The sequence below is a fragment of the Bombyx mori genome, chromosome 20 (genome assembly GCF_030269925.1).
Source record: "Bombyx mori chromosome 20, ASM3026992v2".
NCBI lineage: Eukaryota > Metazoa > Arthropoda > Insecta > Lepidoptera > Bombycidae > Bombyx > Bombyx mori.
The window spans coordinates 2,577,150-2,603,360 of NC_085126.1; the positions used below are offsets into that span (position 1 = coordinate 2,577,150).

General features: G+C 36.6%; 1 protein-coding gene across 7 annotated transcripts in view; it reads right to left on the reverse strand.

The window, feature by feature from the left end:
- LOC101742624 (dystonin) overlaps positions 1–26,211 on the reverse strand; it is a 357,476-nt gene that overhangs the window by 207,675 nt on the left and 123,590 nt on the right. For 5 of the 7 annotated variants that reach the window (XM_062674290.1, XM_038017952.2, XM_062674292.1 and 2 more), the window contains 2 exons: positions 17,679–17,740; positions 181–270 (listed from right to left, as the gene is read on the reverse strand). In XM_062674290.1, coding sequence (XP_062530274.1) covers positions 181–270; positions 17,679–17,740 — 152 coding nt within the window. Of the gene's footprint in view, positions 1–180; positions 271–1,783; positions 1,847–17,678; positions 17,741–26,211 lie in introns of all 7 variants that reach the window. The other 2 variants (XM_062674251.1, XM_038017948.2) reach the window with 1 other exon arrangement.

A 26,211-nucleotide genomic window follows, 5' to 3' on the forward strand; every position in this document is an offset into this window, starting at 1 on the left:
CTTCACCGTGGAAATCAATCGTGAACATCTGTTGAGTACGTATTTCATTAGAAAAATTAGTACCCGCCTGAGATTCGAACACCGGTGCATCGCTCAACACGAATGCACCGGACGTCTTATCCGTTAGGCCACGACGATTTAAAATAGATTAGATTATGCAGAAATTCAGAGTGTACTCACGAGATGTTCGCCAGATAGCACCTCCAGCAGCGAGATGAGGTTCAGTCCATCGCGTAGGTCCTCGAACAGATCGTTCACGTGACGATTCACCTGTACACAATAATGTTACAGTTAATTTTTTTTCAAAACATTACACTTACTTTATACTTTAGGGAAGAAATAGTCTTTAGAAAACAAAAGACTTAGATAATACAAAAAATAATAAAAATACTGACATTAAAAATGACAAAATGGAAGAATAGAAGGAAGGGAAGGAAGGGTTTGTTACTGGTGGTGGGACGTATTGTGAGTCCGCGCGGGCAGGTACCACCACCCTGCCTATTCCTGGTGTGTAGCAGTAATGCGTTTCGGTTTGAAGGGTGGAGCAGCCGTTGTAACTATACTTTTGATCTTAGAACTGAAATCTCAAGGTGAGTGGCGCATTTACGTCGTAGATGTCTATGGGCTCCAGTAACCACTTAATACCAGGTGGGCTGTGAGCTCGTACACCCATTTAAGCAATAAAAAAATAATAATTAAAAACGATAAAATGGAAGAATAGAAGGAAGGGAATATTGACTTTGAGAAATTGTTTACTTAATATTTCATTTAAAGTTAAGTAAGTATGAGTAGACTTGAAATTATCTCTGGATGAAACACTACGGTCTAAGCATTACTCAATTGTCACCTAATCATTATTGCTACTGGATATATGAAAAAAGAATATTTGCCGGCTGCAAATTATCGAATAAGTACACAAATCAGCATCCTACAACAACTTCTAGTACAGAATACAACAAAAATTGCTTTTAGAGTGAACAACGATTTTAAACAACATTTAATTGGAAATTTAAATAAACAGAAGAAGAAAGTATCGAACTAACAGAACGATCATGCAGAAAAACTAATATTTTACATCAGAAATAAAAAATAAATACAATCTAAATAATTAAGTGAAATTTATTTAAAGAAAGCATTTGGAGTTACCGTATATATATTTTTTTAAATCTTATCTAGTGCATAGTGATCATTTACGGCCGTCTTAGTGGTAAGTGACATGGTCACTACACAAGGGGGTCGCGGGTTCGAATCCCGCCAAGGGAAGATATTTGTATGATAAATATAAATATCTTTTCCAGGGTTATGGATGTATATTAAATATGTGTATGTGTAAAAATCTTATATTTATTTCCGTTATCTGGTACCTGTAACACAAGTTCTTTACGAACTTATCACGGGACCAGTTAACGTGGCGTGACTGTTAGTAAATATTTATTTATTATTATTATTATTTAAAAAATTATAGTATGTTTTTTTTTTTAAAGAGAATTGTTTTTCTTATTATATATAAAATATTAACACACACAAAAACAGAAACAAAAATATTCCTTCAAGCAATAAAGGTTAGGAAAAGTTTGTTTAACATTAATTTTGGAAAAGATTAAATAAGAACATATATTAACTTTAGTGCTTTCATACAATTTGAAAACTTAATCATAAATCTACAACACGCGAAAAGCACAAAATCTGTATGTAAGTACACCAATGAAGCCTCTGAAACTTCGCAACACAACATTACAAGGCGAAACTGAAGAGTTAACTACGAAAGCTCACGAAGACTCACGTGTTGAGGCGGACAGCACGGTTGATTGTTGATGACCTCGCACACGTGCAGACGCGTGTACGTCTGTCCGGGCAGCGTTAGAAAAATACATTTTAGAACCTGCACCAGTTGATGGCATATTTGCCGATAGATAAATATATTTTAAAGCTTAACATTGAGACGGAAAGTTTTATTATTGATCTAGGATTAGATGAATATTACCAGGCCATTGAAAAATCAATTGATAATATAATATATGATGATTATGCTTTAAATGTTAAACATATGTGGAATTGGAAAATAAAAAGGAAAAGATAGCGTATGTTTAGATTTCGAATATGTTACATTAAAATTAAATATACCCCTTAAACTTCGTCGAAACAAGATCAATTTAAAATTAAAAAAAAACGACTAAGTTTTTTTGTTTATACATAATTGACCGACTCATGCATTAGGATAAACAAAATGGTAACACAAAATTTCCTAATAAATATGGACTAAATGATAAAGTTAATGAGTTTATTCTCACAGATATCTATTTAATAATGCGTGAAGCAAAAACATTGTACCCCTTTTTACGAAAAATTGCGTAGACGTAGGAGGAGTATGAAATTTCCCACACTTATACAGAATATAGAGAAGAAGTGCAGAATATTAATATTTTATGAAATTATGCATAAAAAATGCATTAAATCAATAATAAAAAAAAAACATTACACACACTATTATGTATTTGACACACAACACACACACATGCATACTATTTGTTTATTGTCAAACTTTTCTTATTGCTTATAGTCTGTGGTCAAATTGAGAATAGATTAAATATTGTTTGTCTTTATTAATATTTCTAAGTCTAAGGTGTACATAGTATTAGCGAAATCTGTGATCATAGAAATTTTATAGTCTTTGACAATAGAATCATAATAGTGTACAAACTTATAATTTCAATTAATTATAGTCGAGTTTTTTCGAATTATAGTCGACTACCGGGGGGCCACTACTAGTATTATAAATGAAAAGAAACGAATTGTCAAAGAATCATCATAAGCGATTTTCGTAACAAAACGAAAAGATTGAAGCAAACAATCACTACAAAAAAATTCAATCAAACTACAACTTGTCATTTACTAAAACGATCAAATCAATCTATATATTTAATACGTGAAGCAAAAACTTTGTACCCCTTTTTACGAAAATTGCGCGGACGGAGGAGTATGAAATTTCCCACATTTATAGACAATAATAATAGAGAAGGAGTGCACAATACTAATATATTTTTTAAATAATGCATAAAAGATACATTAAATCAATAAAGAAAACATTACACACACTACCATGTATTTGATACACACGCGCATGCATGCTATTTGTTTATTGTCAAACTTTTCTTTGCAGTCTGTCAGTTATAGTCTGTCAAATTGAGAATAGATTAAATATTGTTTTCTCTTTATTAATATTTGTCTAAAGTGTAGACTTGACGAAATCTGTGATTAAAGAAGTATAATAGTCCTTGACAATAGAATCATAATAGTGTACAAACTTTTAATTTCCATTAGTTATAGTCGAATTTCGACTACCAGGGGACCTCTAGTTTGAATAAACATCTGAAGAATGCATTGAAAACACATATTCATGCATGTAATGTTGAAAATGAAAAAAACTATACTTACAGTGGATTAACTAAGTTGATATTAGCGAATTATATTAAAATAACATTTGTGAAAGAATCAAAAACAAAACATTTTTACATTATAAACGAATCTACGGTATTAAGTAAACTATTTAAAAGATAAGCAACAGTTTATCTATCTTTTTTTTTTTCCTACCTAAGCTGGTAGCCTAGAGAGGCTATTCCAGCGTAACCGTAACTAGTAGGTGAGCTCACGGGGCTCAAACCTGACGACGATGCTAACACGAACCCCAGCAAGAGCCGTGCTTCGCAGAATCTACCACCGGATCGGAAACGCGACCCACTGAGAAGATCCGGCGAGAAACTCAGTGGGCTGTGTCTGAGGGTTAATTCGCTCGTCGAGCCCTTCGTCGCAAGCGACGGGTTCGACGAGAACGATGACCGGTTTATCTATCAATAACGAGATGGGAAGAAAGATTTTGTATTCATTCTGCACTATACATGTATTACCATAAGTAGCATAATGATAGCTTAATTAAGTAAATCAAGATACAATATAGCAGCTACATCCGTTTTACAATTACAAAGCTGTTGACAATGAGCTCGATTCTAAAAGGACACCAGATTTATTTATTAAACGCAAAAATTTTAAATATGTAATTAAAAAAACCGGTGTTTGATTACCGTATTTTTTTGTTATTATTTAATAATACAGAAAAGAAAAACTGATTTCGGTCTTAAACGTTAAGTACTTGTTAAAACGCTCTGGGTACGTCTTTATGGTAATAAAGTCGAATGCATTTTTAAAGTAGGTTGTGGTAGGCAGCGGCTTGGCTCTGCCCCTGGCATTGCTGAAGTCCATGGGCGACGGTAACCATTCACCATCAGGTGGGCTGTATGCTCGTCTGCCTACAAGGGCAATAAAAAAAAAAGTGTTGTTAAATCAACACATTGTAATAAAAATCAAACCCACAAAAATTATAATTTGCGTAATAAGTGGTGGTAGGACCTTTTGTGAGTCCGCACGGGTAGGTACCACTACCCCGCCTATTTCTGCCGTGAAGCAGTAATGCGTTTCGGTTTGAAAGGTGGAGCAGCCGTTGTAACTGTACTGAGACTTTAGAACTCATATCTCAAGATGGGTGGCGGCATTTACGCTGTAGATGTCTATGGGCTCCGGTAACCAGGTGGGCCGTGAGCTCGTCCACTCATCTGAGCAATAAAAAAAAACATTGATAAGATGCACGCGGAAATAGAATTGAGCTCATCGTCGGAAGACAGTGATATTGAATCACTTTCATTGGTCGACCGACATAGGTATATTATCTAAGTAAGCGTTAAACAATGGTATATGACAGACAGCTGTGTATACTACAGACCTTGAGGTATTTCCAGTGCTGCTCCGGATCCATACGAAAAGCGATGAAAATTAACAAAAAAAAAGAAAATATACCTTATAATAAATTGTGAAATAAAATACGAAAGGAATTTCGACCTTTCATATTCAATATCTCCCAAACTTTCTCTGACATATACACACATTTTGACGACTGAATTTAATGTTTTTAGTTCAAGTATTTCTTCAGATAATGCAATATGAAAGTTCGAAAATTGTCCCCACCTGTCAACGTACACTATTTCGCCTTTAACATTGCTTGACATTACAAAATTGATTTGCAGAATTAGTAAGATAGTTTCAAACGTAAAACAAAATAAACTGGTAGATTTGGTAGAAATGGTAGAGTTAACATTGTTATTTATATTTTGACATTCAACAATATAAGAATTTTGAATTTGAATTTTGATTGTTCCGCTAATTTTATTACGTTTAGCTGACCCGGCAGACTTCGTAGTGCCTCAATCGGTAAATAAAAGACAAAAGGAATCCGTCTGATGGGGGACACATCAAAGGACAAACAAAATTGTTATTTTTAATTAAATCCGAGCATTTTCATATTTATATACCTTTTAAACCTTCTCTGGACTTTCACATATAATTTAAGACCAAAATTAGCCAAATCGGTCCAGCCGTTCTCGAGTTTTAGCGAGACTAACGAACAGCAATTCATTTTTATATATATAGATATGTTTACCGTCAAATTTGCCAAACATGTTACGACTACCGCAGTATTTCGTGAACAAAATAGTTTAGATAAAAAAAAAACGCAGATTTCAATAAGCTTCAGTTATGAAGAGGACTTTTTAGGTCACATAAAATCCCACGCTTTATTTAGGTACCGCAGAGTACTGTTAAGGAATTTCTTATGACTCAAATCGAAATGATTAATAACGTCCATTATGCTAAATTGCATTAATACGTTTGAAGTTGAGAAATCACATTACATTCCTGATTCTTACTGTGTTTGATTGCGTGTCAGATGCGTTTTGATATGAACCACACTTTGGATACGAGTGTCGTAATGAACGGGGTGTTTGAGCGAATTGAAATATCCTTCGCATATTTGTTTATCTCTTAGAGTACGTTCACACCACTCAATTTGGTCCAGGGCTCGATTGTAATTTTGTAGATACGTTATTTTCTTTGTATTTTGTATTGGAGATTATTTTGATTGACGTTTTGGTAGCAGATAATGAATGAGGTGATCAATTGAAAATCTTTTCGTTTCTTTGACATATTAACCTAATAACAATCTTAGAGAAGTTTGGCTGTTGGGATTAAAAAAAAATCCGATCGAGCAGCCATCAGTGCTGCCATTAAAGCCGTCAGTATATGGTTGACAGGCTAAGCGTGAAGATAATTCACTTTATGTTAAAAAAAATCCAACTACGTATCACATTTCTGCCGTAAAGCAGTAATGCGTTTCGGTTTGAAGGGTGGGGCAACCGTTGTAACTATACTTGAGACTTTAGAACTTATATCTCAAGGTGGGTGTCGCATTTACGTCGTAAATGTCTATGGGCTCCAGTAACCACTTAACACCAGGTGAGCTGTGAGCTCGTCCACTCATCTAGCAATAAAAAAAAACATAACATGTAGTTAATAATTCAGTCTTTATCAAGTAACTGAGAGCGCATTATAGTTGGACCACCAGTACCTTCGTAATCATTTTGTACCCAAGCTTAATGACTTAAAACACTCATTCACGTCATTTCGGATCCTTCTGACGGTGCTGTTAGATACTTCAAGCACCGGTCATCGTTCTCGTCGAACCCGTCGCTTGCGGGCTCGACGAGTAAATTAACCCTCAGACACAGCCCACTGAGTTTCTCGCCGGATCTTCTCAGTGGGTCGCGTTTCCGATCCGTGTTAGCAACGTCGTCAGGTTTGAGCTCCGTGAGCTCACCTACTAGTTAAGGCTACGCTGAAATAGCCTCTCAACACTCTAAGCTTAGGTACGAAAAAAAAAAACTCATTCACGACAGCGTAAAGAAGGATTAAGAAGTTAGAGACCAAATGTGAAGGTAGTTCTTAATAAAAAAATTTTTTTATTTTTTTATTTATAACTTCTTATACTGGAAAGTATAAAGGCGGACTTAATGCCATAGGCATTCTCTAACAGTCTACCTTAGGGGAATGCAGAGATGAAGCTTGGTAGGTGTAGTGTGAAGGTGATATTACTTAACCATATGTGTATATATAACATACATAATATTTATAGATACAAATACTCGTACTTAAATAAATACATATAAATAAAGATATAGATATACATAAATATATACATATCATAAATATATACATAATTCCAACTTTCTATACCGAAAAACCCTGAACGGCCAACACTTATTTCACCCACGTTTTAAATTTTATGTAGCAACCACATCCCACGTCTGCGCACACAAAAATAATACCAAGTTACCAATTTAGGTGTTGCATTGCAAATTTTTAGTGCAGACTTCGAGGTTACGTCTTTCACTGGCTAACATAACTTGAATATAATCAGTTACTTTGTTCTTTAGCTTAGGTTAGGTTTGCGGTAGGCAGCGGCTTGACTCTGCCCCTGGCATTGCTGGCGTCCATGGGCGACGGTAACCACTCACCAACAGGTGGGCCGTATGCTCGTCTGCCTACAAAGGCAATAAAAAAATAAAACATAGCCGATCAAGAAAATAAGTTTATAATATTTAAAGGTTCTTCTCAACGATTTGTGTACTTTGTCTTTTTTTTGTTGTATATAACAAAATATCGAGAAATAAAACAGCATTTTTTTTTATTAAAACAAAAACTATTTACTTAACAGCTAAATATTTTCTATACTAATATTATAAAGAGGAAAGATTTGTTTGTTTGTTTGTTTCGAATAGGCTCCGAAACTACTGGACCGATTTGAAAAATTCTTTTTCCATTAGAAGCTGACATTGTCCCTGATGAACATAGGCTACTTTTTTTTTTTTTATTTTTTTTTTTTTTGGTTTCATGTGTGTTTTAATGTTTCCGAAGCGAAGCGAGGGCGGGTCGCTAGTTGTTGATAAACATAAAGATATCAATCGTACCGAATTTAAATAGCATTTAATTATTGAACTTGTGATGCCTCGAGACAAAACGGATATTTTTGTAGTTAATTATAAACTAATCAACAAACAATTAAAAGATATATAGTTATCAATAAAAGTCTAATTAGCATATCAAGTTAAAGGAAGTAATTCGAAATTTTCCGATATATTTTTTTACCTATTATGCCATTGATGCAGATATACTAAGGCCATTAAGTCTTTGAGCTCTGAGAGACAATTCAATTTTATTAATCTATATATTAATACGTGAAGCAAAAACTTTGTATCCCTTTTTACGAAAATTGCGTGGACGGAGGAGTATGAAATTTTCTACACTTATACAGAATATAGAGAAGAAGTGCAGAATGCTAATATTTTTTTAAAATAATGCATAAACGATACATTTAATCAATAAAGAAAACATTACACACACTACAGACCATGTAGTTGACGCACACATGCATGCATACTATTTATTGTCAAACTTTTGTTCTTGACGTCTGTGGTCAAATTGAAAATAGATTAAATATTGTTTGTCTTTATTAATATTTTTTATAATATAGCCTTGGCGAAATTTGTGATTATAGAAGTATAAAATACAATCATAATAGTGTACAAACTTACAATTCCAATTAATTATAGTCGAATTTCGACTCCTGCGGGATCTCTAGTTTGTATAAAACCTTCATATTCAATTATAACTGAAGTCTGCAAAAAATATAAAGCAAACAGTGCTCTTATTTTCAGGCTGCAATAATTCAAGTCACTCTTCAAATATTTCAACTCCTCCTCACAATAAAGTAGAGTACCTATGTCCTCAAAACTTTATGTTTAAGTACAAGCGTTGTCGAGAACTTTTCCTGGTAACAGGAAATGTGTACGACTTACATTACACAGGGCTGCCTTTTAAAATACTTTTAGCACCAAACATCCAACTAAATGACCAAAGGAATCCGTTGTTTAAGCGTCAAGTTACACAACAAAGGATGTTATGATGACTGGAAGTCTGAGTCACTGGTCAGCTATGCCGTAAGCGACTGGATTAAGTCATCCCCGATAGGAGTTTGAATGGTCACCGAACGGGACTGATAAGGTGTCTTAAACAAACCGACGGATTATGAATAGTTCAAAGTCCTAGTTAAGTGACGATTTCGTAAGGGATTTTTTTGTTTATTACTGCCGAAGACAAAACAAATCTTTTTTTTTTAGTGTTCTTTTTCTGACAATTTAACACTGATTACGAGATGTTCGCCAGTTTCGGGATACAGTATTGTCTCAATACAGAAAAATATGATATTTTAAAGACAAAAGTTGAAGATTTTTGAAATCGTCGTGGCCTAAAGATTAAGACGTCCGGTGCATTCGTATGTAGCGATGCACCGGTGTTCGAATCCCGCAGGCGGGTATCAATTTTTCGAATGAAATACGTACTTAACAAATGTTCACGATTGACTTCCACGATGAAGGAATAACATCGTGTAATAAAAATCAAACCCTCAAAATTGTAATTTGCGTAATTACTGGTGGTAGGACCTCTTGTCAGTCCGCACGGGTAGGTTACACCTCCCTGCCTATTTCAGCCGTGAAGCAGTAATGCGTTTCGGTTAGAAGGGTGGGGCAGCCGTTGTAACTGTACTGAGACCTCAGAGCTTATATCTCAAGGTGCGTGGCGCATTTACGTTGTAGATGTCAATGGAGTCCAGTAACCACTAAACACCAGGTGGGCTGTGCGCTCGTCCAATCATCTAAGCAATAAAAAAAAATGTTGTTACATTTTCAAAACTTGTGGTCATCAGCTTTGCATGCATAGTATGATGCATAGTAGACATCATCATTAAAGTAATGATGAAATAACCAAGCGTAGTGTTGTTGCTTAATTCGGAAATGTTTATCCGATTCAACTTAAAGAAACATTAACTTGAATCAAATCGAGTCAATACTTGATTTCAGTGGTCTTATTGCGACCAAAAATGATTCCACCAAAGTTCTAATACATTTAAAGTACGTTGTATGATTTCTAATCACAACTTTTATGGTAATTCCAATGAATATGAAAAAAAATTTTTTTAACCGATTTCAAAAAAGGAGGAGGTTCTCAATTCGACTGCAAAATTATTTTATTAATGTTTGTTACCTCATAACTTTTGACTTGGTGAATCGATTTTGACGATTCTTTTTTTATTAGAAAGCGGACGCTTCCCGTATGCTCCCATTTCAATTTAGTCCAGTTCTGAATATGGTCGGTATCCATGAGAAAACCATATAAGTCTTAAATTTGCATTAAGTATGTGCGCGACAAATAGATGAATAACTCAATAACTCAATATCACGCCAACCGATTTCGATGATTATTTGTTTTGGAATATGGTTATTTTTTTCTATTTGAAGTCCATTTTTGTTAAAGCATGTCCATTTACAATTATATTAAAATTTTAATAGACTTCAGGTAGGAGTATTTCAGAAAATCTGAAATTAAATAAACTCTCATCATTTCATTTGCAACTTCTCTACATCCATAACTCAAATCCTACAAACCGATTGAATACAGACGAATAAAAAAAATCTCGAATGGTCAGTATAAGATAAATTCAAACCCTGCGACTTGGAATGTCTAAGGTCAAGGAACATCTTCCGAGAATCCTTTCTGGCGAGTTACGTGACGTCATCTGTTTGTGATTTGCGATCTTCGAGTGGCGAAATTCCGAGAATTAATTTATTTTATAAGTACCATTTTTATTTTTTAATATCTTTAACGATAAAAGTAAGTAGGTAATAAAAGATAGCATTTCCAAGTTCAATTAATACAATTTCTTGGTAATTTCTCCAATAATGACAGTTTTATTCTTTTAGAAGAATCATCATCTCCAGAATATCATTTACAGTTACCTAATAAATTTATATGTATATGTAGAACTAATTTATCTCATATTGGTAGAATTAGAGATAGCCTACCACAGTCGAGTAAGGCGTTACGATACTATACATGCATTAGTTCAGAGAACAGTCAAATGACGTCACTCTCACGACCTCGAGAAAGGGTAAGTCCCAGGTCACACCGGTCATTTTGTTCGATGCCGTTCCTAAATCAAGACAGAGTTCAAATCTTTAAAGAAGAGGTCGTAAGAATGTTATTACAAATTAAAGTTTTATCAGGTTCAATTTTTTTATTGCTTAGATGGGTTGGACGAGCTCACAGCCCACTTAATGTTAAGTGGTTACTGGAGCCCATAGACATCTGCAACGTAAATGCCGCCCCCCATTACAATATGAGTTCTAAGGTCTCAGTATAGTTACGACTGCCCCACCCTTCAAACCGAAACACATTACTGCTTCACGGCTGAAATAGGCGGGGTGGTGACACCTACCCGTGCGGACACGAGGTCCTACCACCAGTAATTACGCATATTATAATTTTGCGGGTTTTAATTTATAATTACACGCGATTATTCCTACACCATGGAAGTCAATCGTGAACATTTGTTAAATCGTATGTATTTCATTAGAAAAATTGGTACCCGCCTGCGGGATACGAACACCGATGCATCGCTAGATACGAATGCACCGGACGTCTTATCCTTTAGAACACGATGATTTCAAGATATTATATTTAAAGTCGATATATGTAGGTTCTCTATAGACTCTAGGGAATAGTTATAAATAATATTTATAACATTTTATTATTATTATGCATTACTTTTTCCAAAATTTAAAACCCTATAAAATAGTAAATTATGTAGGCATTTAAAATCATGATACTTTTAAATGTTTCGTTACAAAATACCCGATTTTTACATCAGGCAAATATTTTGTGAACTTCTTCGAAGAGATATTAAATTGAAAATGAATAAAAATCGTTCATTGATTGAACAAAGCTCCTTTCATTGTAACATAAGTTGACCATTTTGCACATGTGTACCGCTTTCACGCAAAGAATCGCCTGTACAGACAATGAGGTCACACAATTACGTCCTTGTTCTTCGTGATCGCTTAAATATTAATATTATCTGGTCTTTACAATCAGTTTCATGGTGTATTTTTTTATAAACTCACATAAATACAACTCCGAAAGAGTAAAGCCCAATATGAGTCATTAGTGAATCTGTATATTGAAATAATAAGTATACCAAATTTCGAGTTAATCCGACGCTGAATGGGGTCAAAATCAGGTCAAAGATTCCGTTACAAACATACATACGTCTGAAGCTAATAAAAGCGTATTAAAAAGGACTATATCTTGATACTTTTTGAGGTTCATTCTGAAGTATCATAACTCTAGTTTAACACTTTGAAACAGTTGATGCTTAGTATTAAAAATTAAAAGAATGCAAATATAAACTGGAGATAATTCGACTGTAACTATTGACAAATGACATCAACCAGCAATGAAATCATCATTAACAATAAAATTACCCGGAGATAAACAATAAACAATAAATAATTACGCCCGAACAAAACAAGACTAATGTGACTTCAAAAAGAAAACATTTTGGAAACGTATGAATCCGGGTTGTTTATTTAATGTTAAAATTATTCGATAAGGAAACATTAGTTTACATTCACGCATTGCAATCGAACCGACTTTGTTTGAAGACTTCGTTAGTGGAGATCACAGATTACTGGTGGTAGGACCTCTTGTGAGTCCACGCAGGTAGGTACCACCGCCCTGCCTATTTCTGCCGTGAAGCAGCAATGTGTTTCGGTTTGAAGGGTGGGGCAGCCGTTGTAACCATACTTCTTGAGACCTTAGAACTTATATCTCAAGGTGGGTGACGCATTTACGTCGTAGATGCCTATGGGCTCCAGTAACCACTTAACACCAGATGAGCTCGTCCACACATCTAGCAATAAAAAAAAAAGCTGCGAATGCTCTGCAAAGTGTTCTAAAAATTGAAATTGTCTGATGTCGTTTTTAATGAGAAGCTTAGTGCAGAATAAACGAGTAGTAATACACGCAAGATATAATTGGTATTGAGTAAATTATGTTCGAAAAAGAAGGCGCATACAACATATTGGTGTGGACGATGGGAATCTCTCACGCTGTGCCCTTGACCGTTGATGTCATTATACAAAATAGTGATTTTCTCGGCAAGTAACAATATGGTAACACTATTATTTATTCTGAAGATTTGAATTATCTTTTTTTTGTTGATCACTTGTATTTATCGATAGCATTCATATGTTTCTTTAAAAGTAACATTAAGTGAGCGAATTTTTTTTTTTTTTCGGTGTTGTAATTGGAAGCGTTAGGGACTATGTTCCAACTACGCTCGGAAGGGAAGGTGAGCTCACGGGCTTAACCTAAGAGAATTTCTAACACTGAACACAAGCTTGCTTCGCAGAACCTACTGCCGGATCGGAATCGCGAATCACTGGGAAGAACCGGTCAGAAACTCAGCGAGTTTAATTAATCATGTATTAATCACCTCCTAATAGATCTTTCCCGAAAATCACATGACGTCATGTCTCGGTCTGAGTCTTACTTTTATTTCCATCGCTTTTTATGGATCAGTAATAGCGAATTTAGAACTGTTCCGCATTGCGTGTAGGACAAACCTAGACTTGGAATACTTATTTTGGTGGAGATGAAACCCCAAGTCAATAAACTGCCCAGATAGTTCAAGATACTGTTTTTTTATTTATTTATTTATTATTTGTGGTCATAGGTTAACAAAGATTAATAAGTTAATATTAATAAATGTATCACTATGTCCTGCTAGTAAAGCGTACAAATATTAGGTGTAAGTATAATCTACATAAAAATAAAAAAAACTTAAATTATAATTATTGAACTCTATTCTACTTTATTATCTAAATTATCTAAAGTTATTGTCTAAATATTCTGACATACTATAGTAAGCCTTATCTAATAAAAATACTTGCAATTTTTGCTTAAAATCTTGTAAATCTATTGTCTTCAAAATTTGTTAGTCAGTTCTATTTGAAATGACTGGTAAAATAATGGAATTATATGGAAACATAGACGGTAGTTGATGATACAAAATTCAAAACTCGACGAATAACTCCTTATTTGACCCTTACCACGGTAACTGTAAAGTGTCGGAAACGTCCGAAATAGTGTTAATAAAAACCGCAAAAACCGCAAATTTAGTTTTGGTAAAGCCTTCGTCAAACAGAACGCGTACTTAGCGCCGCGTACTTAACGTCGCGCTCTTCTAATTGACTAGATGAGTCTAACGCTCCTTGACGCAACGCATTCGCCAAATCATAGTACCTTTCGATAGCAGTGTAAAAATTTAAAAGTATTAAGAAATCGAGTGATTCAGATGTGGCATTGTATAAGCATGGGTATTTTCTAACTATTTATATCATTTTTTCGGGCATTATCTAGGATTTTAATACACATTCACTCGGACGCTAAAATAAAATTTGTAAAAAATTACAACGCCTGACGTCAAAGCGTCCTAACGCCGCGGCAGAGCGCTGCGTACTTATAGCGCTGGGGCTCTGTTTGACGGTATGTTACCATAGTAGTACAACACATCTCGGCGTCATAGCGCGGCATCAGTTTAGCGCTCTGACGCGCGCTAATTACGCGTTCTGTTTGACGAAGGCTTTATAGCTGGAGTACGCGTTACTTATATTGTGCACGGCGAGTATTTGTATAATTGTCGATGCAGTGTACACTATTCCAAACGCGAGTCACGACACATCGCCGTTTATAACTGACTGCATCGTGTCAATTTGACGGACACGTTGAACGTGAGGATCTATTATTGGACTCTAGACCAGTGATCCTCAACCACTGTTCCGCGGCACTTTTGTGTGCCGTCAAATTTTGCGAATATATAATAATGTTAAAATTATTAAATTATATCATTTTAAAAGAAAAATATTTTAAACATGAATATATATTTAAATCCACAAAAAAAAATTAAGTAGTATATTATAGTTTCTTTCGTATATTAAAAATTTTTAATAAACTATTTATGCAGCGTGTTGTAGTAAGTAAATAATTTTTACCTCTTTTTTTGTGTGCCGCCAAATTTTGAAATCGTTAAATATGTGCCGCAACAAAAAAAAGGTTGAGAATCACTGCTCTAGACGATGTATTTATTTCCAACATGCTATTTTTAAAGATTACAACAACAACAAATTAACAACACAACAACAACAAATTGAAGAGCGGACGGTTAGCGTGGACATGCGATGCGTAGAGAGAAGATGCATGTGACTAGGAGATGGAAATGGTAGTGCTAGGTAGAGGGGGAAGAGGTCGACCGAAGAAGACATGGATGGAGTGTGTGAATAGCGATATAAGAGAGAGGAGTGAGCGTTGACATGACGGCTGATAGAAGAGAATGGAAGAGAAAAATTAGCTGTGCCGACCACACGTAGTGGGATAAGGTGGAGAAAAAGAAGATTCTATTTTTAAAGATAACCCCGATTCAGCAGTGTCATTACTTTTTGGATACAGAACATGTGTTTAAGATCGTCGTGGCCTAAAGGATAAGATGCCCAGTGCATTCGTATTGAGTGAGGCGATGGGCAGGTGTTCGAATCCCGCAGTCAGGTACCGATTTTTCTAATATAAAAACGTACTTGACAAATGTTCACGATTGACTTACAAGATGATGAACGTGTAATATAAAACAAACCCGCAAAAATTTGAATTTGCGCAATTACTGATGGTGGATTGTTTTGTGAGTCCGCCGGGTAGGTACCACAACCATCGTTTAGTGGGTGGGCTCTAAAATCCTTGGGCCCGCGGTCTGCTCACAACACCATGCAGATCGTTGAGTCTCACATACCCCGCGCGCCCCTTTTGGGCGAGGACCTCGTTCGGCCCTCTACCCGAAAAAAAAAAAAAAAAAAAAAAAAAAAAAAAAAAAAAAAAAAAAAAAAAAAAAAAAAAAAAAAAAAAAAAAGTACCACAACCATACCAATGTTTGCTATGAAGCAGTAATGCGTTTCTGTTTGAAGGGTTATACTGTAACAACTGATATTTAGAACTCATGTCTCCATTCGGTTGGCGGCATTAATGTGGTTGATGTCTATGGGCTCCAGGGACCATTTAACACCAGGCGGGCTGTAAGCTCATCCATCCATCTTAGCAATAATAAAAATAGTAACTTAGTAAATTTTAGTTTTTTTTTTCTCCTAACTAAGCCTTGAGAGGCTATGTCAGCGTAACCGGGCGATTAGGTAGGTGAGCTCGCGGGGCTCAAGCCGGGAGTGGGAACTGCTAACACTGGCCCTAGCAAGAGCAGTGCTTCGCAGAATCTACCACCGGATCGGAAACGCTACCCGCTGAGAAGATCCGGCGAGAAGCTCAGTGGGCGGTGTCTATGAGTTAATTTACTCGTCGAGCCCTTCGTCGTAAGCGACGGGTTCGCCGAGGACGGTAGCCAGTGCTTGAAGTACCTCGTTAATGGATTGAGAAGATCCGTAATGACGTGTTTAGGGAAAATTTTAGTACAAACAAAACCTATGTAGGTATGATACAACGTTCTTGATCTAAACTTTGTTTGCATATCAAACGATGACGTATATTCAGTTTCTATGACTCTATCTATTCGCCCACAAACTATATTTATATACATATACACTACACATACAGTTTACACGTGTGTGTATAATATACTAGATACTATACATTGATTTAGAGATGACTAAAAATAATTTGCAACAGATAAACTTTTATTTAAACATGTTCAAGGCTACCACACATCAAACTTAGCAGGGTTATCGGAGTCATCCGTCGACAAACTACATTAAAACGTTTATAAAACTCAACAATGAGCGATTGAAAAATAAAATTATATTACGTGAAATGGTAATAAGCGGTTTTTAATTGGGAGATATATCGGCCCCACCGACCTTCTTTTTGTGAAGGAAGGATTAGTAATGGTGCGGAGGCAGTTTGCAGTTTCACCAGGACCGATGAGCGAGCACGGGCTAAACCAGGGTGTGGGTTTTCCTATATATAGGAATATATATATATAGCTGCCAGAGCGTCCCCGAAGGAGACCTAACAGCTCAAGGGCAGCTGTTTCCCGAATTCATCTACTACCGGATCGGAATTGCGACCCAATGAGAAGCTAAGCCCGATCTATACCCGCGTTAGGTTCCACGCCGAAGTATTTAGCGAGTTCGAGGAGTACGGTTACCAGGGATTGGACGGTTTCGTAAGGACGTTGTGATCTTGCGAAAGAAGCAGTGCTTGAACACAATCCGAGAGCCAGAGATTCCGGCGCAGAAAAACGACCCCCAATGTCAAATAATAAGTCGAATTCTTCTTGTTCTTCCTTTCCCGGTTTAGTTCTAGGGTCCGCTTTCTTACTTAAGTTCCTCCATTTTGGATTTTAGTTTTGTTGCAATAATAAAATGCAATGCAATGATTGCAACGAAAGTATATATATATATTATAATATAAGGAAGACGCACTACGACACGGTTTTAAATTTTATTAATGTTTTGCTCGTACGTACAGAACACGAAATGCATTGGAGAAGCTATATGGTTTCTTTTTTTTAATAATTACTATCGATTACATTTAGCTGTTTTTTATTCTTCGATATTCTCATGTTTGACAAATGTTGGCGGTAAACAGATTAAAATGATTCAGTTGAATATTGGAGTTTTTTTTTTATAGGTACGGCAAAGGGCTATCCCAGTTTATTTCAAATTTTAAAGCTCGGAATCGAAAAACAAACGTACAAAAATGACCCTTAATCTAATTATAATGTTTTTTTTTAAACAAATAACAATGTTTGTGTGTTTTCAAATTCGACGGTTTTAAATAATGAGGTAATTCGTAAATCTATTTTTATTTAAATAGTGTTTAAAAAAAAAAGTATCATTAATTACCTTTTTGAGATGTTTGTTGACCCATTTTGTAAACGTCTTCTTCTGTATAGCGTCACGTTCGTCTGAAAACAACAAAAAAACATTATTTTGACATAAATACTTTTGGTTACGATTTTTTTTTAAGGGATTTTATGACCTGGTAAGTAAGACCTTTAAGCCATGTCTTATTTTAATTTATATTCATATTTTTATGAAAAATGATATTATACAGCGTAATGAAATGAAGATGATTAATTTGAGACATTAATCAACTGGGATGAAATTAAATGAAATGAGATGAGAGGATAGGTATGCGATGAAGTATACTCTCAGTAAAATGGTGGTCATTTACTAAGATTATTTTGGTTACGCATCACTGTGACACTATCGCGAGATATTAAGTACTATGGAGGGTAGAAGTAAGAAGTAAGAATCTCAGTGTATTAACAAGTATCCACTGAAAGGGAGCAAATTAAGATGGCGCCACTGTAGCATGTGGAAAGATTTTTAAAAACAGCGTTATAAACTACCACACTTCGCTAGTATTTTCTAATTTCTTTTTCTGGCGACGCAAAATTTCACGATAATCGGTTAAGTAGTTAAGACGAGAAAGCGTAACCAACACACTTTCGTATTTATCATATTAGTATGGATTTAAGGTGACAATATGGACTAGGCATATTAAAATTATCACAGAATATTATTAGGGCAAATGAGTTGGTGGGTTACGATGTCATCGAGAAAATCGAGATACATCAACAATATGGAGTATGATATCTGGCTCACCACACGCCGATAGAATTTAGAGAAAGGGCTTGTGGAAGCTTAGTAGGCTTGGCTGTGCCCCTGGATTGCTGATATCCATGAGAGATGGTAAACACTCACCATAACGCGGTAGGAAAAGAAATACGAATGTTGCTACTACGACAATATAGTAGATTGGTTAGTTTTAGTTCGTGAAGAATCATTTAATTTGTCACGGATAGATACGAAAGACCTATTCCCTACCTAATCGTTGGTAGCCTAAGGGGCCATTACATTTCGCGCGGACCGGTAGTTGAGAGTCTCAACCTGAGAGAATTGCTAACACTAGCCCTAGCAAGAGCAGTCCTTGAATCTACTACCGAATCGGAATTGCGACCCACTGAGAAGATCCGTCGAGAAACTCAGTGAGTTGCGAAGAGACCATAACGTTACGAGCAGTCAGACAATAGAACGTGAACAGTAAGGTAGTAGTCGTCCAGATAATTATTATGCAAGTCTCTCTGGATACAAACCGAAGATTTTTGGACAAGTTGAGAATACTAGTTAATAGTAATAGTTCAAATTTCCATTGTATTCATTGGAAATACAACGCCAGTCAGGATACAATACTTGGACACATAAATGACAATAAAAAAGTAACAATTTATTTATTTTAGTACTAGCTGACCCGACAGACTTCGTAATGCCTCAATCGATAAATAAAAGACACATCAAGGGGACACATCAAAGGAAAAACAAAATTGTTTGTTTTTATATAATTCCGAGCTTTTTTATATTTTCTCACCTTTCAAACCTTCCCTGGACTTCCATGAATAATTCAAGACCAAAATTAGCCAAATCGGTCGAGCCGTTCTCGAGTTTTAGCGAGACTAACGAACAGCAATTCATTTTTATATATATATTATAGATGATTATAAATGCTGCCAAATTGTTTGAATTCAATTAAGTAGAAAGCAAAATCACCCATATATTAGTTAGCTAAGGACGCACTTAATGAAGTACAAAAGATAGAATACATTTTGAACGGTTACAGACAGACATTCCTGAAGAACTAATCATAGATCCGATAATTGGGTCAGACAATCCGGAAACGCGTCGTCGGGTTTTTGAACGAAGAAAAAAACAAATATAATCCGACCAAAACAAAACATGCGAACGAGGTTAACGAACTCTCATTGATCGATAGCATTTGAAATTCATCTATTTATACTATGCACTAGTTTGGTGGTCCCGTACGTTTACAGATAATCTTGCCAATTTTTTGTTGCATATCGGAAGTAGCGTGTGTGGTTTTTTGTTCGTTAAAACGATTTCGCTAGCCCGGTGATGCTGATATGGTCTCTCTAAATCATCAGCATAAGTAGGAAAAAAAAAGGTAAGAGCTTTCGAGAAAATAAAATTGAAACGGTTATAATATTTATTTTCGATCCTGAAAGAGCTCAACATCAAGGAGAGATTATCGTCAACAGTCCAAATACGAATCCTCAAGTTCTTCAAGCACATCACTCGTAATGAGGACTCCATTGAGCGGTTGGCGGTGCAAGGGAAAGTCGAGGGCAAAAGATCTTGCGGACGATCTCCAACACGATGGACCGACCTCATAAAATCTGTTACTCACTCCAACATAAATGTTTGCTCTCACTCTGCGAAACATCGTGCCACATGGCGTCGCATCGCGAGAGCATCGGTATCGCAGGATCCGACTGATGCATGCCCACGACCACTCCGTCAAGAGTGTACGAATAGGAAGATAATATTTAGTACAGAAATTGCTTAGTACTGTTCTAAAAACAAAAGCGGTCTGTCTAATAGGGACTTTTTTTGTTGAAAAAGTCATTGAACTAGGATTAATAAAGTCTTTTCTTAATATTATTTTTATAACTTATATAACTTAATATTATATTAAGACCACGAACACTGTAAAGTATTCAAAACGACAGAAATAAACAGTTTTAATTGTGATATTAAAACAATAATATTGCTTTGTCATCGGTCTCTGAAACATGAGCAAATTCACAAGTTAATCAGACGTCTTCAGGTTCGTGAAATTTATATTGAATGACTAGCTGACCCGGCAGACTTCGTAGTGCCTCAATCGATAAATAAAAGACCTAAACTTTTGTATAAAATAAACTTAAAACAAACAAAAGGAAAAACAAAATTGTTATTTTTATTTAATTCCGAGCATTTTCATATTTATCTACCTTTTAAACCTTCTCTGGACTTCCACAAATAATTCAAGACCAAAATTAGCCAAATCGGTTGAGCCGTTCTCGAGTTATAGCGAGACTAACGAACAGCAATTCATTTTTATATACAGTCAAACCTGGGTAAGTGAGAACTGGATAAGTGAGAAAATTCTATAAGTGAGAGTAATAGCCAGGACCCGTCATTTTAAGCTCCCCAAACCTCTATTAGCGAGAAACAGAAACCTCTGTAAGAGAGTGTCGTTTTTCCCTCATGGACCTCCGTAAGTGAGACTGCTACCTATCTATACCTCTATAAGTGACAGCCGAGCTTTATTTATTTATTTATATTATTTAAGAGGAACAAATGACAAAACAAATTACAAATTTAACATCTGCTATTTTATGACTCATTCTTAACTTTCGTGGAACTTCCTATCATTGTTTTTGTATTGTTTTCTCGTCAATATTGAACCTATTCTATTTCGTGGAACTAAATAACGTTGTTATTTTATCGCATTCTTTTCGAATGGACACGTGTGCCTGTGTACTGTCCTGTTTGTCGGACTTACTCAGTTTATCGTTAATAAATTGCGAAGGAAAGTTCTGTTCTGCATCATGTAAAAACGTAAAATTAAAGTACTGTCATTAAAGTCATAAACTTAAAATAGTGAATGCATTTAAATCCGGAAAATCACGAAACGAAATTCAGAGAGAGCATTAGCGAGAAACTCGGGTTAGTGAGAAACCTCTATAAGTGAGAATGAGATTGTGCTCCCTTGAACTATCGCTTATCCAGGTTTGACTGTATAGAGATATAGATTTCGTTCCAAAAATAGATACATGTCTAACTAATAAACACATGTTAAAAAGATAAGAGATCTATATTTTTGAATGTATTAGAAATTTAATGAGCAATAACACCAGCAATTAGATATACTACATTGCAAAGCATACAACAACAACACAGATGTAAACAACAGCATTCAACACCTGGCGAATGGTGCGCCAATGGCGTCGTTAGCACTCAGGGTAAAATTAAATAGGACATATTTTGCATTGAATTTACGACTCGATACGTGTGACTAATTTCATCGCTTGGCTGCTCTAAGTGAATCTCACCACTACACCACGTTCTGTCCGGATTTGGGCGGCAGTGGTTTTCTTAAGATGTTTGACTTTTGGATCGGAGGCAATAGACCCTTCAATGAACTAGTTCTTGTATTCGAATAGACAAGGCAGAAAATGCTACACGTCGTGGAAAAATCATACTTACTTCGCTGTTGTTGCATAGATTGATTAACAAGCTCACAGCCCACCTGGTGTTAAGCAGGTACCAGTATAAAATATATTGGCCAAAATTAATCGATTTTTTCCCCTACCTATTCCCTAGTAGCCTGAGGGACTATTCCAGATACGGCCCGACGGGATTAATAGAAGATAACTCGATCTGTAAGTCGGAATTCCAATCATGTTTCTAATAATAATAAAATGATATACTATTTAAACATAATAATAAATAAAAAAAATTCATCGTAACCGCGGTATACTACATACCCGACCCAGTAGACCGAATGGTAAACCGTCGACGTCGCCCAAAGCACGTCATTACGGATCCTCCAGATCCATTAACGGTGCTTTTAGGCACCACAAGCACTGGTCACCGTCCTCGTCGAACCCGTCGCTTGCGACGAAGGGCTCGACGAGCGAACTAACCCATAGACACAGCCCACTGAGTTTCTCGCCGGGTCTTCTCAGTGGGTCGCGTTTCCGATCCGGTGGTAGATTCTGCGAAGCACTGCTCTTGATAGGGTCAGTGTTAGCAACTCTCCGGTTGAGCCCCGCGAGCTCACCTACAAACGTTAGGGTGAAGCTGAAATAGCCTCTCAAGGCTATCAGCATAGGTAAGATTTAAAAAAAAACAATCATTCATAATGGACAGTAAAGAAAATGAAGTGATAATCGGTCTGGCAACATATTGAATCATACACAGAGAGTGTTTCATCGAATCCACTTCAGATTTAACGTTGCGAAAGTACACTTTAAGATTTCATCTCATTTAAATGTTTGTGCTTGAAAATTTGACGGGATTGGACGGATTAAGAAAGCGGGTACGCAGCCCAATGCGTTGAAGGCAGACCTTGTAGGCAGAAGAGCATACGACCCACCGGATGGTATGTGGTTACCGTGGCTCATGGCTCGCTTAGCAATGCCAGGAACAGAGCCAAGTCGCTGCCTACCGTAACAAGTAATTAACTCAATTAACCAAAACTAAAGTATGCTTTTTATTTATTGCTTAGATGTTTGGATGAGCTCACTCGTGTTAAATGGTTACTGGAGCCCATAAACATCTACAACGTAAATGCCGCCACCCACTTTGAGATATAAGTTCTAAGGTCTCAAGTATAGTTACAACGGCTGCCCCACCCTTCAAACCGAATCGCATTACTGCTTCACGGCAGAATTAGCGGGGTGGTGGTACCTACCCGCGCGGACTCACAAGAGGTCCTACCCCCTATAATTACGCAAATTATATTTTTTGTAAATTTGATTTTTATTATACGAAATGAGCTCATCTCCTAAATTAAGAATACGCTCAATTTCAATTACTTTAAAGTTCAATATTCATCAACTCAATCCCGTCCAGTTATTATTATCAGCTATTAAAATTCATTACATGCGATGGAATGAATAGAGCTTTAATAGAGAATGCATCGCTTGAATTAAATAGTGTCGATTGAATTATACGGGCTTCATTAGTTCTGTATCGCTGGTCTTTACTCCTTACGAACAAAGCTATCAGTGTACAAACATTTTGATCGCTTCGTTTCCAGAGGTCTTTTTTGCCACGTACCATCCGGCTATGGAATGAGCTCCCCTCCACGGTGTTTCCCGAGCGCTATGACATGTCCTTCTTCAAACGAGGCTTGTGGAGAGTATTAAGCGGTAGGCAGCGGCTTGGCTCTGCCCCTGGCATTGCTGAAGTCCGTGGGCAACGGTAACCACTCACCATCAGGTGGGCCGTATGCTCGTCTGCCTACAAGGGCAATAAAAAAAATAAAATCGTTCGTAGTACAAGATTCTGTTCCTTAGAAACTCTCTAATGGTACTCTTTACTGGTGGTAGGACCTCTTGTGAGTCCGCACGGGTAGGTACCAAGAGCCTAGCAGTAATGCGTTTCGGTTTGAAGGGCGAGACAGCCGTTGTAACTATACTGAGACCTTAGAACTTATATCTCAAGGTGGGTGGCGCATTTACGTCGTAGATGTCTATGGGCTCCAGTAACCACTTAACACCAGGTGGGCTGTGAGCTCGTCCACCCATCTAAGCAATAAAAAAAAATTATATTAATAAGTGAAAACAAAAACTTTATACCCCTTTTTAAGAAAATTGCCCGGACAGAGGAGTATGAAATTTTCCACACGTATAGAGAATATAGACAAGGAGTGCATGCAGAATGCTAATAAATTTTTTTAATTATGCATTAAATATACGGTAAATCAATTAAAAAAACATTACACACTCTTTGTTTAATGTCAATTGTCAAACTTTGGTTATTGTTTAAAGTCTGCGGTCAAATTGAGAACAGATTAATGTTGCTTGTCTTGTAACCACATAACACCAGATGGACTGTGAGATCGTCCAACCATCAAAGCATTAAAAAAATAATAATAATTGTGTTGCGAAAATGAATTTGTAAGTTGCATAACAAGCTATACTATGGAGTGCTATGCTATGTCATTACGTTTATGTACACAGTTTACAGCTTATATTTAATCGCGCCTAGCACGGCTCGCACTGAAGCCTTACACCGGCAATCCGATAAACCTACTTCGCAGGGCTACCAACATTTCGCTCTGAAATACACTAGCAGATTTTTTTTAAATGGTTTTGTTGGCACTGGACTGTAAAATTTCTATCCCTTTTTACGAAAATTGCGCGGACGGAGGATTAAGACATTTCTTATACTTATAGAGAATATAAAGAAGGAGTGCAGAATGGTATTTTTTTTTAATTATGCATAAAAAACCTATTAAAACAATTAAAAAAACAGTACACACACTACCATGTATTTGACACACACACGCATGGATACTCTTTGTTTATTGTCAAACTTATCTTATTGCTTATAGTCTGTGGTCAAATTGAGAATAGATTAAATATTGTTTGTCATTATTAAGATTTGTACTACTACTAAGTAATTCAGTTTTATCACTGAATTAAAACAACAATTGTTGCAGTGAACATAGTTTTAGGTCGATACACATTAAGAGTCGAACGTTTTGAGTCTGTTTGCTTAGTGTGAGTTTTTTAACGTACTCGATAACGTAAAAGTTAACTCGAATTTGTATGGAGTTGGAACATCTTCCCTTCGTTTGCCGCTAGGGCCTTTTTCCAACTCCATACAAATCCGAGTTAACTTTCACGCGATCGAGAAGTTAAATCACTCGCACTAAGCACATTGTATTACGAGTATATGTATGAAGATTTTAATTAATATTAACTGCATTAATACGACCTTAGCTGGCGCCCGCATCGGTCGACGCAGACAGAACGAATCGGTCGAATTACATCGTGTACATTGAATTCATGTAATTTCATACAATCGTAACACGTTGACTGCAATGTAGGTCACCGGTGCCCTACGCGGCGCATTGACGTAAAATAATGTCGATTACTCTCTTTTTTTTTCTTACTTAAGCTGATGGTCTAGAGAGATCATGTCAGCGTCGCCGGGCTAGTAGGTGAGCTCACGGACCTCAAACCTGACGATGTTGCCAACACGAACCCTAGCAAGAGCCGTGCTTCGCAGAATCTACCACCGGATCGGAGACGCGACCCACTGAGAAGATCCGGCGAGAAACTCAGTGGATTAACAAATTACCAAATTTTTGTTTTTAATGTATGTTTTAGTCTTTTAAGTCTCTTAAAAACAGATTCACTCTCAGTATCTTCGGATTCGCCTTTCTCAGAATCTACTAGATCCTCTGCTGCCTTAGCTTACTTAAAATCGAAGAGAGTAACCGGTCCAAGCACCGGTCATCATTCTCGTCGAATCCGTCGCGAAGGGCTCGGTAAGTAAATTAACCTACAGACACAACCCACTGAGTTTCTCGCCGGATCTTCTCAGTGGATCGCGTTTTCGATCCGGTGGTAGATTCTGGTAGGGCCAGTGTTAGCAACACTCCCGGTTTGAGCCCCGTGAGCTCACCTATACGTCAAGGAGAAGCTGAAACAGTCTCTCAAGGGCTATCTGCATGGGTAGGGAAAAAGAGGCTAACACGTGTCTTAAGACGACCTCTTGGGAGTTCGCACGGGTAGGTACCACCACCCTGCCTATTTCCGCCGTGAAGCAGTAATGCGTTTCGGTTCGAAGGGTGGGGTAGCCGTTGTAACTATACTGAGACCTTAGAACTTATATCTCATGGTGGGTGGCGCATTTACGTTGTAGATGTCTATGGGCTCCAGTAACCACTTAACACCAGGTGGGCTGTGAGCTCGTCCACCCATCTAAGCAAAAAAAAAAAAAAAGATACGAGTCGAATTCTTTGGGTCCATTCCTTAATACGGCCACTTTCGAAGATTACTCACCCAGGCACCAG